This window comes from Papaver somniferum, chromosome 11 (genome assembly GCF_003573695.1).
Source record: "Papaver somniferum cultivar HN1 chromosome 11, ASM357369v1, whole genome shotgun sequence".
Classification (NCBI taxonomy): domain Eukaryota; kingdom Viridiplantae; phylum Streptophyta; class Magnoliopsida; order Ranunculales; family Papaveraceae; genus Papaver; species Papaver somniferum.
The window spans coordinates 27631435-27646698 of NC_039368.1; the positions used below are offsets into that span (position 1 = coordinate 27631435).

The following is a 15264-nucleotide window of genomic DNA, read 5'->3' on the forward strand; positions in this document are numbered from 1 at the left end:
TACTAACTTTTTTACCAACCCTAAATATTTACTATCCGTCTATCCCATCTTTCTCCAGTCAAACGGAGCAGCAGCCCGAAAGATCTTTCTAGGTGGCTTTGAAAGTCATAAATATTCTAGAGTCGCTTAAGAAGAAGACAGAGAGAGGGATTTTCATCAAACAAAAAATTAGCAGCTCTGAAACATTAAGAATGGCGACTTCTTCAAACTTCATGAAGAGATGGGTGAGACCTGAGGTAAAATATGTTTAAACCCTAAAAAAATATTTATTACTCTTTTAATCTATAAAGATGAATCGTAATTTTTTTAGGGGTGATTTTTATTATTGTGTGATTTTATTTTTAGGTGTACCCACTTTTGGTACCAATGGTTACTGTTGTTGGACTGGTATCGATGCAGCTATTCAGAAACATCACCACTAATCCCGAAGTTAGGTATGCGTTAATGAATATTTTTGTTTATCCGCTTTCGTTGATTGTTTGATTCCTGTTTGAATGAGATTTGAAATCCTTTGTTATTTTGTTTTTGCCACCAATATATATGAAAAGAACATGTTGATGCAATCTAGGGTATTTGTTTATTGTTGTTTATTTACTGATGCTTATTTGGTGACCGTGGATCTATTTTAGATTTGGAACTGAGTCAGACTGTTGTTTCTGAATCCATTTGTGTTGATTTGTCATATTCATTTGTGCTAAGAATTGTTTATTGTTTATTTGCTGATGCTTATTCGGTGATTGTGGATCTATTTTAGATTCTGAATTGAGTCAGACTGTTCCTTGTTACGGATGAGATTAACATATCACATGTGCTCAAAATTGGGTTCTTTTGTGTCTTAGCTTTGGCGGAAAATACTGAAATCATGCATCTAGAAAAGTAAGGTGTTATTAGTTCTTGTGAAAATTCTATCTTAGCGGCAAGTTTTTGTGTATTAGCTGAATTTTGCATTCCCCTAGCAGCTCCTCAATGCCTCAGTGGTTTTTGTCGTGATTTTACCCATCTAATATGTAATTTTGCATTTTTTTTCCCCAAAACTTTATTGGATTCTAGATTGAGGGTCACTTAAGGACTTCCGTAGATGATTGAGGAAGAGTAGAGAGAAAAATATGGGGAAAAAATAGCACTGTTGTTATTCCAGGATACTTGTTTATTTGGTGACTGGAGATTTATGAATGATTCCGGAGTTAGATGTGAAACTGTTGATTTTCTAGTTTCTGCTAGGTTCATATGGATTTGTGTGGTTGGTTACTGCGAATTTACATTCAACCCTTGTGTTTGAGCCTCTGAGAGTGTCCTACTCTGGATCATCCAGTCACAGTCCATCTGATGTCTGACATCTGACTTGTATCAGTTGGCCAACATTCATCGAGTTTAAAATATGCAGTTGTATGGAAGTTGGATTTCAACAGTACCGGAAGAAAAAAAACATTGGAAAGTTTGTTTCTATGTATTATGTGCATTCCATCGAATTTGATTTTTGATTCTTGTTTTGTCTTTATATACAGAGTTACCAAAGAGAATAGAGCTGCAGGAATTCTTGAAAATTTCGAAGAGGGAGAGAAATATGCCGAACATGGATTCAGAAAGTTCATCCGAGGTCGTCGTCCTGAGATCATGCCTGCCCTCAACAACTTCTTTACAGATCCTAAATTTTAAAAATTATATTTTAGTACCATCCTTTTCAGTTTCCTGGTGTTCTTGAAATTTCATTTTAGATACTTCAAAAATTGTCGCGAATTCAATGTAGTAGGAATAAAGTACTTGTTCTTGTCGAGCGAGCAACATTATTTGGAGATATAGGTGAACATCATTGCAAAATTGTTGCTGTTATACAAAATTCATTGAATAAAAGTAGTTTTATAGGACGTAAGATTTTTCTGTTGTTTTTTATTCGTCATTACCTGACAGCCCATTTTGTACAGTTTTGAGAAGTTGCAAGGCAGAAACTTGGCAGGACTAGCTGCTATTTAATGTTTCAAGAATAAAATGATCTGTAGTCTGGCCATTGGATGCTCAAACGCACGCTAGAGCAAATTGGCCACTGGAGTCTGGAGATTGGTAACTTCGACTAGAGCCAAACTGGCCATTGAATGAAACTGGCAATAGTGGTGGGTGGGACAAGAGGCCTTTAACAAGGCATGTCATATGAAGTGAGTTCTTTTTTTTTGAAAAACAATGGCCAGACTTCCCACCCTTTCTGGAGTAATCAAAACTTCTTCTGCTTCATCATATATTAATTTGAGCACCATTTTTTCCAAGAGATTATTCAATCCTACAAGGGGCAATGCAACGATGGGTACAGTGTCTCGTAATTCCACCATCTTTTATTACCTGAAAAATAAAAGACTAGACGAAGCTCGTCGTGTTTTCAATGAAATCAGGACTCCAGATGTTTCTTTATACACAATGATGATTGCGGGCTACTGCCAAATCAATAGAATTGACGAGGCTCTTCAAATGTTCTACAAAATGCCAGTTCGTGACGTTGTTTCCTGGAATTCAATGATGAAAGGATGCATAGATTGTGGATATCTGGAAATTGCTCGAAAACTCTTTGACGAAATGCCGCATAGAACTGTTGTATCTTGGACCACCATGATAAGTGGTTTCTCCAAGTTGGGGCAAATCGAAATGGCGGAGGAATTTTTTAGTAAGATGCCATGGAAAGATACAGCTGCATGGAATTCAATGATCTTTAGTTATTGTAGTTATGGTAGAGTTGAAGATGCATATACTTTATTCAGTAAGATGCCTAATAGAAATGTGATTTCTTGGACTACGATGATTAGTGGACTTGATCAGACTGGCCAGACTGCTAAAGCTTTAGCTCTCTTTCAGGAGATGCGGAGTTCTGGGATAGAACCTACGTCAAGCACCTTCTCCATTGCCCTAACTGCCTGTGCAAATACATTGGCTTTAGATAGAGGAATTCAGCTTCATACCCATATACTGAAGCTGGGGTATGTATTGGATCCCTTTATCTCTTCTACTCTTATAACATTTTATGCTAGGTGCCAGCAAATTAATAACTCTATCAAGGTTTTCCAGGAAAATTCAAGTACCAATGTGGTAATTTGGACGGCTCTAGTATCAGGCTGTGGGTTGAGTTCTGATCATGAACAGGCACTTGCGGTGTTCCGTGATATGATAAATGTTGGCGTTGTGCCCAATCAGTGTACTTTCACTTGTGCTCTGAATTCATGTTCTGTTTTAGAGGCTCTGGATAAAGGAACGGTGATTCACTCGAAAGCTATGAAAATTGGTTTGAGTCTTGATGTGTTTGTGGCTAATTCTCTTATTGCCATGTACTCTAAATGCGGAAACATAGATGACGGGGTGATCATATTCAACAAAATGAGAGAGAAAAACATTGTTTCCTGGAATTCTGTTATTGTTGGATGTGCACAACATGGGCGTGCAGAAATGGCCTTCCAGATATTCAACCAGATGGAACAAGCAAACATCCAACCTGATGAAATCACATTTGTCAGCTTACTTACAGCTTGCAGTCATTCTACATTGTTAGAAAAAGGAAGGTTGTTCTTTGAATTATTGAAGAATCATCCCCGCATTCAGTTGAAGCTTGAGCACTACGCCTGCATGGTTGATATCTTAGGTCGATCTGCAGAGTTGGAAGAGGCGGAGGAATTCATTAGAAAGATGCCGATTGAACCAAATTCTTTGATCTGGTTGACATTACTTAGTGCTTGCAAAGTACATTCGAACGCAGAAATCGCCACAAGAGCTGCAGAGTGTGCTCTAGATTTAGAACCCAATTGCAGCGCACCTTATACCTTATTATCCAACTTATATTCTTCACTTAATAAGTGGAAAGACGCTTCCCGAATACGGAGAGTGATGAAAGAAAAGGGAATCATCAAGCAACCAGGATGCAGTTGGGTTACAATGAGGGGATCAAGGCATGAGTTTCTTTCTGGAGATATATCTCATCCATTGATCAAGAAGATACACCAAAAGCTTGAATGGTTAAATGGAAAATTGAAGGAGATGGGTTATGTGCCTGATCAAAGTTATGCATTGCATGATGTAGAGGATGAACAGAAGGAAGTGATGTTATCTTATCATAGCGAAAGACTGGCTATAGGATTTTGCTTAATTAGTACTGCAGAAGGAAGCACATTAAGGGTAATAAAGAATCTTCATGTGTGCGGGGATTGCCATTCTGTAATCAAGCTCATATCGAAGATAGTTAGTCGTGAGATCGTCGTAAGAGACTCCTGCCGGTTCCATCATTTCAGAGATGGAAATGTTCTTGTGGTGATCACTGGTAGTAGTAGCTATATGACAACATCTCCTAATTGCTGATACTTTTTCTTTACTGTGTTGCTGAAGAATGATACCATTGGGTTCTTTTAGTGACTCTCTTACTGGGTCTATCTGGACATACTTCTTGGCATGTCTGTGTGACACGTATGACTCTCTTACTGGGTCTATCTGGACATACTTCTTGGCATGTCTGTGTGACACGTACCATGAGAGGTGGCACTGAAACGTAACTGCCTTCGGAACTCCCCTATCAGAAAACCACCTTGTGTGTTTTCTCTCTCCTTCTTTTCTGTATTTTCATTTCTTCTAATCCGATGAATGCACAGAGTTTATTTGCTTCGGCAGCCATTAACATAGGTCTGTCGTTGTTTCTCCTCTCACTCTTTTCCATCTTGAAGAAATATTCATCAAATTCGTTTATTTACTACGCTCGTCGTCTTTCAAAACATGAAGACATTCATTTCTCTCCTACTTTCTCTTTTTCAAGTCTACTTCCTTCAGTTTCATGGATTCCTCGTGCATTTAGGGTTTCTGAAGATGAGATTCTTCAAAATAGTGGCCTTGATGCTCTTGTTGTTATCCGACTCTTCAAACTCGGGTAAACTTAAATCTCTTTCTCTTGTTGCTCGTTAGTTCTTTCATCAGCGTGGCTTAATTTATTGCTCTTGTTGTTTGATATCATGAGGTTGTTGTTTTTGGTGAAACTTTTATAAATCGATTGTTGATAAAAGAAGAGGGAATTATGTAAAATCTGTAATCACTTGCAAGTTTGTTGTATTTTCACAGAATAAAGTTCTTCTTATCATGCTCAGTTGTTGGATTGTTCATTCTTCTTCCGGTTGATTATACAAGCCAGAAAGGTCCATCTAGAAGCAGTCTATCCCATTCGATGGACTCATTTACAATCTCAAATATTGAAAGGGATTCTAACAGGTTAGTCTTACTACTTTTTTTTTTGTGCATCGAACAAGCGGAGTAAAACAAGTAATTTCGGTGAATATAGTACATTATTGATGTGCATATTACAGTATACGGGTCCATCCACATTTAGTATTCATCCACATTTAGTATTGTGAAAAAAGGATCGGCATGAAATGGTTTGGAGACGTCTTATATGTTTTATGCTGAAAATAACATGATCTGATGTCACTAGTTAAAGCACTACAATGATTTATCACTTATGCATCTGTGGTCTTTGGAAACTACCTCTCTGCTTCCTGCATGGTTAGGTGATATGCTTGTCAAACATGGCGCTATTTTGTTCGATCAATGCCTATTAGCAAGCATGTGTCTATTACATTTGCTTATTTATTAATTATGTGAGTGTTTATTCACTGTGAACTTCTAAACACACTGTTATCGATCTTCACTTCATAAAGTGGTCAATGAATTTGAGAGCAGAGACTTTTGGTGTTTATCCCATTATGTCTATAGGTTCTTGAGCATGATAAACTTATCAATCCTACAGTTAAATTTCCTCTGAACAAAGTTAAAGAACTAAGCACTTACCTTACGGTTTCTTATTTAATTTCAGGCTTTGGGTTCATTTTGCGTGCTTGTGTATCATATCATTTAACGGAATGTATCTACTGCAAAAGGTGATTTTCCTCTTAGTTATTTTCAGGAACTTAGTTACATGGAAATATGAATCACCCTTAATTGTGTATCTGGGGTAAAATACTGATTGAAGAACTTGTTTATTCAAGTGATAATTTAGCTATCCTACACTAACTCTTTAATTGTGCAGTGTAATGTATCTACTGTCCCTTTCAAACTTTGACACTTATCAAATTCTCTCCTACGCTCTTCTAAATTTAAACATTCTGTTTCTCTTTTTTCATTTTATCTGTAGGAATACAATGAGATATTGGTGAGAAGAAGTCAACATCTTCGCTCTATTAAGCACCGACCTGATCAATTTACAATTCTAGTTCGAGAAATACCATTTTGCAGTGAGCACAAGGCTCGTGGGTGCTGTGTGGATCACTTCTTCTCCAAACTCCATCCATATACTTATCAGTCTCATCAAATGGTATATAATGGGAAGATTATTGAGGATTTGTTGGTGAGTTATCCTGATCGATTTCGTGCTTCCTATTAAATTTTCTATCTATTAGTCCCGTGTTACAGTCTTGAGTTTTGCAGAAGAATTCAGCATGTGTTTATGCAAAAAAAATTTCATACTTTATATGTCACAATTCTTGGATTACTGTATGCAGCGTCAGGAAAAGTCTCTTTCAAGAAAAGTTGAGGACCTGAGGCTAAGGTCTATGACTGAGAAACATAGTAAGAAGTCCAAATTTTTCAGTTTATTTCAAGGGAGGTCTGAAGAAGTTGGGGAACAGGAGAAAAGGCTTCAAGAACTCTGTCATAAGATACGCAATTTGCGACGTGGAAACGTGCTGAAACAGAGGGTAACTTGATCTGGAAAACTTATGCTGTAAAATTAGTTGGTAAATCTGCCATAGGTAATGTAAGTTTTAATGACCTTTCTTTTGAATTCTTTAAGTGGATCTTTGTTTTTGTTTTTTCATAATCACATGTTTTACGTCTAGACGAGCCTCTATTAAATTGTAAATCATCTTGTTATGTTTGCATTTTAAAAATTTAAACTTCAAATGCTCATGCTTTTATGCAGCAACTCTGACGTACTTCATGGTTTTATATAATATAAATTGTATCCTGAAGGTGTGAGATATGATATCCATGTTTCTGTTTTCCTCTTACGTTCTCATACTGTGGTATTTTTTATTCAAGTCCAATATGTATCATTCTTGCTTTGCCATCTTCTTAATACTTTGTGTTATTATTTGTTTTTTACTATCTCTTTGGTTTACACCAGCATTCTGATTATCCATTTCTAGGAATTGCCTGTTGCGTTCGTATCATTCAAATCCCGCTGGGGGACTGCATTGGCTGCTCAACCTCAGCACCATGAAAATCCACTTTTATGGATTACTGAACCGGCACCGGAACCAAGGGATGTTTTGTGGAAAAATCTATCCATTCCATATCGTCAGTTTCCCCTGTACAAACTTGGGGGTTTTCTCGCAGCTTCACTGCTTACCATATTTTTTGCTTTACCAGTCACAGCCGTTCAAGGAATAGCAAAGTTTGAATCACTAAAGAAGTGGTTTCCTCTGGCCATGGCTGTACAATTGATGTGAGGATCCCTTTGTCTTTTATATGTATTTATCTTATGTTTAGAGGAAATCTTTAGCATAAGTCTATTTTAACTTACAGACCAGGTTATTTTCTATTTGTTATTCTAAACTCTACCTTCACTTTGAATATATCTCTTTTTCTCCTTCTTTAGACTTTTTCTTTGACTATGATTTCTTGTATCTAATTGTCTTTTTAACTTACAGACCAGGTTTGAGCTCTATTGTGACTGGATATCTTCCAAGCTTCATTCTAAACATGTTCATATACGTTGTTCCTTTTGCAATGCTATCCCTTGCCACACAAGGAGGTTTTGTCTCAAGAAGCAGGAAAGAGATTAAAGCTTGCAGCATGGTTTTCTACTTTCTTGTCGGCAATGTTTTCTTTTTGAGTCTGCTTTCAGGCTCCTTACTAGAGCAGATTGGAGAGTCATTTATTCACCCTAAAGATTTCCCTAGTCATCTTGCAAGTGCTGTCTCTGCTCAAGTGAGTTTGCTCCATCTTTTCATAATACAGCATTTATAACTGAACCCACTATGTATTTTCATGTTATGATACAAGAGTTTCGTTACATGTAGTTCACAGAGTGAAACCACAAAAGATAATATATGTTCTGTAGGTTTGATTTACCTTTTGGAGATCTATGCAGTGATTGGTTGAGGTATAGGCTGTGAGCATAAAATTCAGATATGCGAACGAACTTGTGTCCCCTAAATTCATTGGATTGTATACTGAAATAGGCTAGTTTAATGTTGTCTTGCAATCTTGACCAAGTTCTTAAATGTATATATGTTTGTATATCTGCAAAAATGCCTGCTCTCTAACATTGTATTTCTGTTTTAGGCAGATTTCTTTATGACGTACATTCTCACGGATGGCTTGTCTGGATTTTCGCTGGAAGTTCTTCAATTTGGATTAATGATTTTGGATTTTTTGAGAAGCCATACATTAGGTCGTGGGGAAGAAGAAAATCCATATCTTTTTTCTATGCCTTATTATAGAGTTATTCCTTCCGTCTCGGTTTCGATGCTAATTGGAATGGTATATGCCGTTATCGCTCCCCTGCTGCTTCCTTTTCTTATCGGATATTTCTATCTTGGCTATGTGGTGTGGGTTAATCAGGTTAAAATCTTCCTTCTGCATATTAAATCATGCACTCATGTAGTTCTGATGTTTTCCTTTTGCTTAGTTCCCTTGTAGTAGTTGATTACTTCTCTTCATTTTCCTTAAATAATTTGGATTTATCATTATTATTCATCTGGAACACTTTACCGTACATAAAATGTTTCTCACCGCTTCAGATCTCGTCCTCATTTTAGAGTGGAACTTTTTATGGCGGATCAATGTACTCTTTGCAGATTCAAGACGTGTACGACATAGTTTACGAAACTTGTGGAGAGTATTGGCCACACATTCATCATTACATATTTACAGCAATGATTCTAATGCAAATCACTATGATTGGTATGTTCGGTTTGAAGTCAAAGCCTGCAGCGTCCATTGCAACGATACCACTCTTTTTGATCACGCTGTTGTTTAACGAGTATTGCAAGATCCGGTTCCTTCCAACATTTTCCAACTTCCCTGTACAGGTAAAACATCTACCTTTGGACATTTGTTTTTATGTCACCAAATGAAGAAACGTATATGTTGCCTTACGCCGTTTCTTATCTTGCTCTCTTTTACCCAGTAAATATTGTTCGAACTTGCAAAATTGGTCAGACGATACTAAAAATGTTGCCTGCTTTTTCCCAAGATTTTCTTTTAAATAATGAATTTAGTTAACAACATTGTGTTTTTTGTGCAGAACGCGCTAGAAAATGATAAATGCGATGAGAGGAATGGACTGACAGAGGTCGAACATGAGAATAAGATTGATTCTTATTTGCAACCTTGCATGAGGCCCATAAATTTCTCCCCTCGGGAGTCCAGCTCCACACAGCCATTAGTTTCTGTATCAACATAATTCCCGCTCATTTAATTTTCACATATCTTAATTAATCATGATCTTCTTACCACTTTTTGGTAGATGATATTTATGGTGAATTAGAGTTAAGTTTTTACCACCGAGGCACTGAAGAAATGTATGCCGACAAGAAAAATACTCTTGAGCCATCCGTGTACACAGATGAATGAAGCCCTTGTGTCCATCCCAGCTTGTTCACTTGATGGAAAAAGCAAGGTAAAAGAAAAAAGAATGATTTCCCGTAGTCCTTTCCGTAGTCAGTTTGTTGTGCATTTACAACAGTTTTTATGTTGCGTTTCAATGTGACTACATAATTAGAGTGCACTGATGGACCGGATTTAATCAATGCATCTAACCCAAGTTGTACAACAGTAGTTGTTACAACTTACAAGTAACTAACAACCACTGAATTGAGTCTTCATTTTCTGTTATAGGAATTATGACATTTTCTCCTAGAGTCGGATGATTCTCGCCGACAAGCTCTCGTCAAATTTAGCTTTAGGGACACTCCATCGTGCTTTCTTTGATATCATGACTAATTTCGATCAAAATTTAAATAAATAAATCATGGCTAGCGCACTAGTGTGTTACTTAGGGTTATTCAAGATCATGTGTCTCTCTGTACTTGTCGATCTATCATTACACAAAATCACCAACCCAAAACATTTTAAATTCGCAATTGTTGGTAGTATCACGAATCACTCGAGCATGTTTATGAAAAAAGTTATTCAGTGAAAATCCCGTGTTTCAAATGCTCATTGAATGTTTGAGTCCGTTTGGTAATTCAATGCTCCTTGTGTCCAGTCAAATGTATTTATTATTTTGGTGATGACTGAAAGCAAATGTAATGATTCGATAAGGGATCGGAGGATATGGGCATAGGAAACAAATCTTGGAAAGAAATCCCCATGAAATCGCCACTTCTGTCTTCCACACCCACTACCCCACTGACTCCACCTTCAGCTTAAAAGAGAAGATACGGTAAGCGCACATGCTTACATCACAGTATCTCTTGGGACGGTCTTTTGGGGGTGGGGTGGGGGGTCCTATACCTCTTGTTTCCACAGGTACAAATTCCAGGTTTCTAACTCTCAACTACAAGCGTATTCTAATAGCGCGTTTAGGTACAAAAAGCAAAAATATTTCTATTTCTTTCGAAATAAAAATCAGTATATTGCCACACATGAAATTAACTTTTTCGTTTCTAAAAATTATTTTGAAATTATGTAATTAACCAACTTCTTATATTTTTTTGCTTTCAGAAATCGAAACGAAACTTATTCGTGTATATCCAAAAGCCTATAAATAACAGGAAACATGCTACTATTTCTTTTCTTTTTGCTTATATTTTTCATCATTTTTTGATACTATCACTCACTATCAAACTCAGCAGCATCTTGGAATTATATAAAAAAATACGAAAAGAAGAATCAAATCTTATTGATTTTTCTTTCTTATTACTTTCTTTCTTCCATGTCTTCTTCTTCTTCTGTTTCTGTTTCTTTAGATAGGACTTTAAAAACACCAAAAGTGAAGTGATAATACTGTTGTTTTTGGGTTGGTCCCCATTTTGAAAAAAATTAAAGGAAAAAATCATTTTGAAAGATTTGGTCAGATCTTGCTTGCTTTCTTATTCAATTATGAGATTGATTTTGGTGGATAGTATTTCAACACACAAGTGGAGATTTTTCTTCTCTTTTTCTTCTAAAGCCTTGTTTGTTTCTTAACCTACATATTAATCTCTTATGCTTACCACCCTTTTCATCACAACTAACAAAACCACATCAATTCCCATCTCTCATTCTCTGATAGACCCTTCTGGATGAACATGGCAACAGAAACTCAGTTTCATGTTTTAGCTGTTGATGATAGCATCATAGACAGAAAGTTGATTGAAAAGCTCTTGAAAACATCTTCTTACCAAGGTAATTCTTACAATCATACTCAGCTTTACAAAGTATTATATTATTTTCTTTGTTTTACATTTTGGGATAATATTGGATTTTGAGCTTTATAGTGTTGTTTTTTCTTTTCTGTATATAGTTACTACAGTTGACTCTGGAAGTAAGGCTCTGGAGTTTTTAGGATTGCAGCAGGAGATTGACCAAACAAATTCTAACTCACTCTCTGATCCATCTACAGATCATCACCACCAGGTTTGGTTTTGTTTCCTAGTTCTCTTTTGGAAAACAAGCCCTCTTTCTATTTTGGTATTCATTTCTGTTTTTGGATTTTGTCACAGGAAGTTCAGGTCAATCTCATTATAACAGACTACTGTATGCCAGGGATGACAGGATATGATCTTCTCAAAAAAATCAAGGTAGGTTTTCATTTCATTTCAAAAAATAAAAAATTCTTAAAAATAAAAAACCAGAAATTGATTAAAAAATTGTGATTATAATTTTGCAGGAATCTTCATGTTTGAAAGACATACCAGTTGTAATCATGTCATCTGAAAATGAACCTTCAAGAATTAATAGGTACTGTTAATGTTGAAACTGGGAATTACATTTGATGATTTTCAAGATGAGATGAAACTAGATTAATCCATTGGTTTTTTGTTTCTAACTGGAAATTACTTGATTGGATGTAATTCAGGTGTTTAGAACAAGGGGCAGAGGAGTTCTTAATAAAACCAGTGAAGTTGTTGGACGTGAAAAGGCTTCAACCATATTTACTGAGGGGTAAATCAAGAGAGCAACAACAATTACAGCCTATAAGCAGCAAAAAGAGGAAAGCTATTGAAGAAGCTATTTCACCTGAGTTGTTAACAAGACCTAGATATTGCACTGGATTAACAACAGTTGTCTAATTTTGAGTCATTTTATTAATGTAGAAAAAACCTTAGTAGGAGTAATAAATATTTTATTTTTTTCTTTCAAATGCTCGGGCCAAAGAGAGGAGATGTTCCTAAGAAACGCCCCCTTCAAAAAACAAGGGCTATGGAACCAGTGTTTTTAACACTCATTCACTACCAAAACCAGTGATCAGTGAGAGTCTAACTGAAAGAGTGTGTTTGTGATCGTGGGAGAGCAAAAATATAGATTAGGAGGTTGAAGTTCAGCCGTTTGGAGAGAGTTTAGAAAAATAAAACGGCTGAACTTCAGCCTCTTATGTATTTTTTTTTTATAAAACTCCTATGGGATCCACGTAAAAGAGTTTAGAAAAATAAAAAAACTAAAAATTCTTTTCAAACGGCACAAATTCAGCCGCTCAATGTGTGTTTTTACCAAACGGCTAAAAATCAGCCGCTTAGTCTCCCCTTTAGCCCACTTTTTCATTTCAATGGGTGAATGAGTGATTATTGATGAATGAGTGAGTACTCTCCCTCCATAGTAGCACCTAATTTGAGCAAATCTAGTGAAACTCTTTCATATTGAATGAGAGCATTCACTTCATAGCCCTTGTTCTAAGGGTCCATATTTTTGAGTAAAATATAGAGAGATTTATCCTGAGTTAACTTTTCAAAGTAGACTAAAAAAGATATGTCTTTAAACCCAGAAAAAATAAAATAATAATGCTACCAATTTCAAACAACCTGCATGTGTTATGCTTCCTGGCTAGTCAGGGTCCTATACGAATTATTTGGGGCTATCAATTTTCTCATCCAACCTTAAAATAATGGATAATGGGTATCCAAACTAGATAAAAATAATAAGGTATCCTCTTTGATTCTAAGCTTTATCTTTCTAAATTTAAAATCATTTTATAACCAAAACTTATTCAAATCATTTATTTCCCAAATTAGAATTAAATCTCAAGTTCATCAATCGATCCTAATAACATCGATTGACTTAAAGAAAATTTCGTCATCCATTCAAAAAAAAAATTCACACTAAACATCGTCGATCGCAACCCGTATCTCTTTATTATACCTGTGATTAATTTATACATTTAAGACTGAAAACTACAAAAAAAAAAAAAAAGAGTTGTTGTGTTTAACCATAATCGGTCGACGTTCATGTCCATATTTACCAATTCCTATGACAACTGGTCCATGTCCATGAACACGTCAGCCGACTGTCCTGGATGTGTTTTTTCGTTGAAGAGAATTTAACCTGAATCGTTTGAAGTTAATGACGACATATACCTATTCTAGTATGAAACATAACCGTTTTATTGTTGTTGTTTTTTTTGCTAGAATTGGATTACATAAGCACTTGTATGGATCGTTTTTACTACCGTGTTAGGGATCGGTCTATATGTGTGTATCATGCTTATTGATTCTTATAATCGGAATATGTAGTAAGTAATATGCACTGATTCCCTAAAAACAAAACATCTTATACATTTGAAATACTACACTCCCAAACAAACTAGTATCCCTGTTAGCGGTCATGGAAACCGAAGTGCATGAACACCATAACTAATGAAAGTGTTAACTTTCAACATGCCTGCCATACGAGATAGATTACCAAATTCTAATAGGTTAACCAATTTTTCAGTGATATAGAGGTTACTAACCCAAGGGATGGTCATTTGGCCTACTCAAACTCATTCTCGTGGGTACCTGTCCCATTTGGGTAGGGTATTACTTGTACAAATGGGGATGGGGTTCAAGGTCCCGACTCTATAGCCTCCCCCCACCCGCCACCCCCACACACACACAAACACACACCATATCTTTCATATTATATCGTTTATACTTTTATGCAAGAATTTGTATCGTATTTATTCAGTATAAGATATTTCAAATCACTTAATCGATTTGTTCTTTTATTTATTATATTCTTGATCGCTCTTGTTAATTCATCACTATCACCCCTTGGGTTTTGTTCTTTGCCTAGTTTGGGATATGCGGTAGAACCGATCTTGACTTATGTTGAGAACCTTGGCCGAACCGATCATTACCTATTGTGGGATACATGGTAGAACCGATGCTAGCTATTGTTGGGAGTCATCGCAGAACAAATCCTTACCTATATTGGGAGTCTTGGTAGAACCTATCCTATCTGTTGTTGGGAGTCATGGTAGAATCGATCCTTACCCTTATTGGGAGACTTGGTAGAACGGATCTTAACCTATGTTAGGAGTTGTGGTAAAACCGCTCCCAAGATTAAAACCGATCCTTCATTTTCACATATTAATTTACGCTTATGTCTGAGTTTTGAATTAGGGTTTGCTAATTAGGAAAGTTCTTGATGTCGACATAATTTGTACATGAGTAAAATTCTTATCTTGTATTGTCTAAAGGTATTCCTTGATATTCAAGGTGATCCCAATCTGAAATATTTAGGACCTTTTAATTAAGTATTTTCGATTATATGCTTTTGATTTTCCATCAAATCAAAACATATCTCTTGGAAAGTTATATTAGGTGTTAAATTAATATTAAATATTTTCTAATGAGAGATTTTGGAATTACAGGTTGGATATTAGTTGGAAACAGGAAAACATAAATTAGGTACTTGTTGCATATCTTGAGAATATTTTCGGTTTTGGAGTTTCCTTGTTGTCCAAACAACCTTGGTCTATAAATAGTTGAGTTTGCATTTCTAGCAAACTACTTGAAAACGTGGGGGTACCAAAATACACCACCAACTTTTTCTTAGGCAATATGTATGGACAAACTTAACACGATTCCGAGACTGGTCCGTGAACCTCAATCAAGGAATAGTATTTAAAGTTATATCTTTATCTCTCACAATCATAAAGTTTACAGACACTGGTCCGTGAACCTGATTTACGTGTGAGAGTACTTGGGTGATTCCAATGATCAATTTCCCAAGTAATCAATCAAGTCGTATCCAACAAATAAGGTCGGATGTATCTACTATGATTGATTACGTACAACCTGTGATATTTCAATTCTAAAGATAAAAAATATAATGCGGAAAAGAAATAACACA

At 36.0% G+C, this 15264-nt stretch overlaps 3 protein-coding genes and 1 pseudogene across 4 annotated transcripts; all 4 read left to right on the forward strand.

Moving 5' to 3' along the window:
* Positions 1–75: 75 nt before the first annotated feature.
* Positions 76–1885, forward strand: LOC113321705. The gene is made up of 3 exons (XM_026569610.1): positions 76–236; positions 346–434; positions 1506–1885. The coding sequence occupies exons 1-3, from the start codon at positions 192–194 to the stop codon at positions 1654–1656; spliced, it is 285 nt and encodes a 94-aa protein (XP_026425395.1). The 5' UTR covers positions 76–191; the 3' UTR covers positions 1657–1885.
* A 112-nt stretch (positions 1886–1997) lies between these two features.
* On the forward strand, positions 1998–4328 carry LOC113321703 (annotated as a pseudogene).
* A 244-nt stretch (positions 4329–4572) lies between these two features.
* LOC113321702 (CSC1-like protein At3g54510) lies at positions 4573–9739 on the forward strand. Of its 2 annotated transcripts, XM_026569606.1 has the most exons (10): positions 4573–4885; positions 5074–5220; positions 5822–5885; positions 6140–6352; positions 6507–6701; positions 7152–7450; positions 7656–7935; positions 8293–8571; positions 8808–9041; positions 9257–9739. In XM_026569606.1, exons 1-10 carry the CDS (start codon positions 4602–4604, stop codon positions 9413–9415), a joined length of 2154 nt encoding a protein of 717 aa, XP_026425391.1. In that variant the 5' UTR covers positions 4573–4601; the 3' UTR covers positions 9416–9739. The 2 variants fall into 2 exon arrangements, with proteins under 2 accessions (XP_026425391.1, XP_026425392.1); XM_026569607.1 differs by lacking the exon at positions 9257–9739 and having other exon boundaries at positions 8751–8951.
* Positions 9740–10850: 1111 nt separating this feature from the next.
* LOC113320350 (two-component response regulator ORR9-like) lies at positions 10851–12298 on the forward strand. The gene is made up of 5 exons (XM_026568265.1): positions 10851–11340; positions 11459–11571; positions 11658–11735; positions 11825–11895; positions 12014–12298. Exons 1-5 carry the CDS (start codon positions 11238–11240, stop codon positions 12225–12227), a joined length of 579 nt encoding a protein of 192 aa, XP_026424050.1. The 5' UTR covers positions 10851–11237; the 3' UTR covers positions 12228–12298.
* The last annotated feature ends 2966 nt before the right edge of the window (positions 12299–15264 follow it).

Coding starts and splice junctions, on each gene's coding strand:
- LOC113321705 (XM_026569610.1), top strand. CDS start 192: ATGGCGACTTCTTCAAACTTCATGAAGAGATGGGTGAGACCTGAG. Junction 237..345: donor AGAGATGGGTGAGACCTGAG/GTAAAATATGTT, acceptor TTTTATTTTTAG/GTGTACCCACTTTTGGTACC. Junction 435..1,505: donor ACCACTAATCCCGAAGTTAG/GTATGCGTTAAT, acceptor CTTTATATACAG/AGTTACCAAAGAGAATAGAG.
- LOC113321702 (XM_026569606.1), top strand. CDS start 4,602: ATGAATGCACAGAGTTTATTTGCTTCGGCAGCCATTAACATAGGTCTG. Junction 5,886..6,139: donor GAATGTATCTACTGCAAAAG/GTGATTTTCCTC, acceptor TTTTATCTGTAG/GAATACAATGAGATATTGGT. Junction 8,572..8,807: donor ATGTGGTGTGGGTTAATCAG/GTTAAAATCTTC, acceptor TACTCTTTGCAG/ATTCAAGACGTGTACGACAT.
- LOC113320350 (XM_026568265.1), top strand. CDS start 11,238: ATGAACATGGCAACAGAAACTCAGTTTCATGTTTTAGCTGTTGATGAT. Junction 11,341..11,458: donor GAAAACATCTTCTTACCAAG/GTAATTCTTACA, acceptor TTCTGTATATAG/TTACTACAGTTGACTCTGGA. Junction 11,736..11,824: donor ATCTTCTCAAAAAAATCAAG/GTAGGTTTTCAT, acceptor ATAATTTTGCAG/GAATCTTCATGTTTGAAAGA.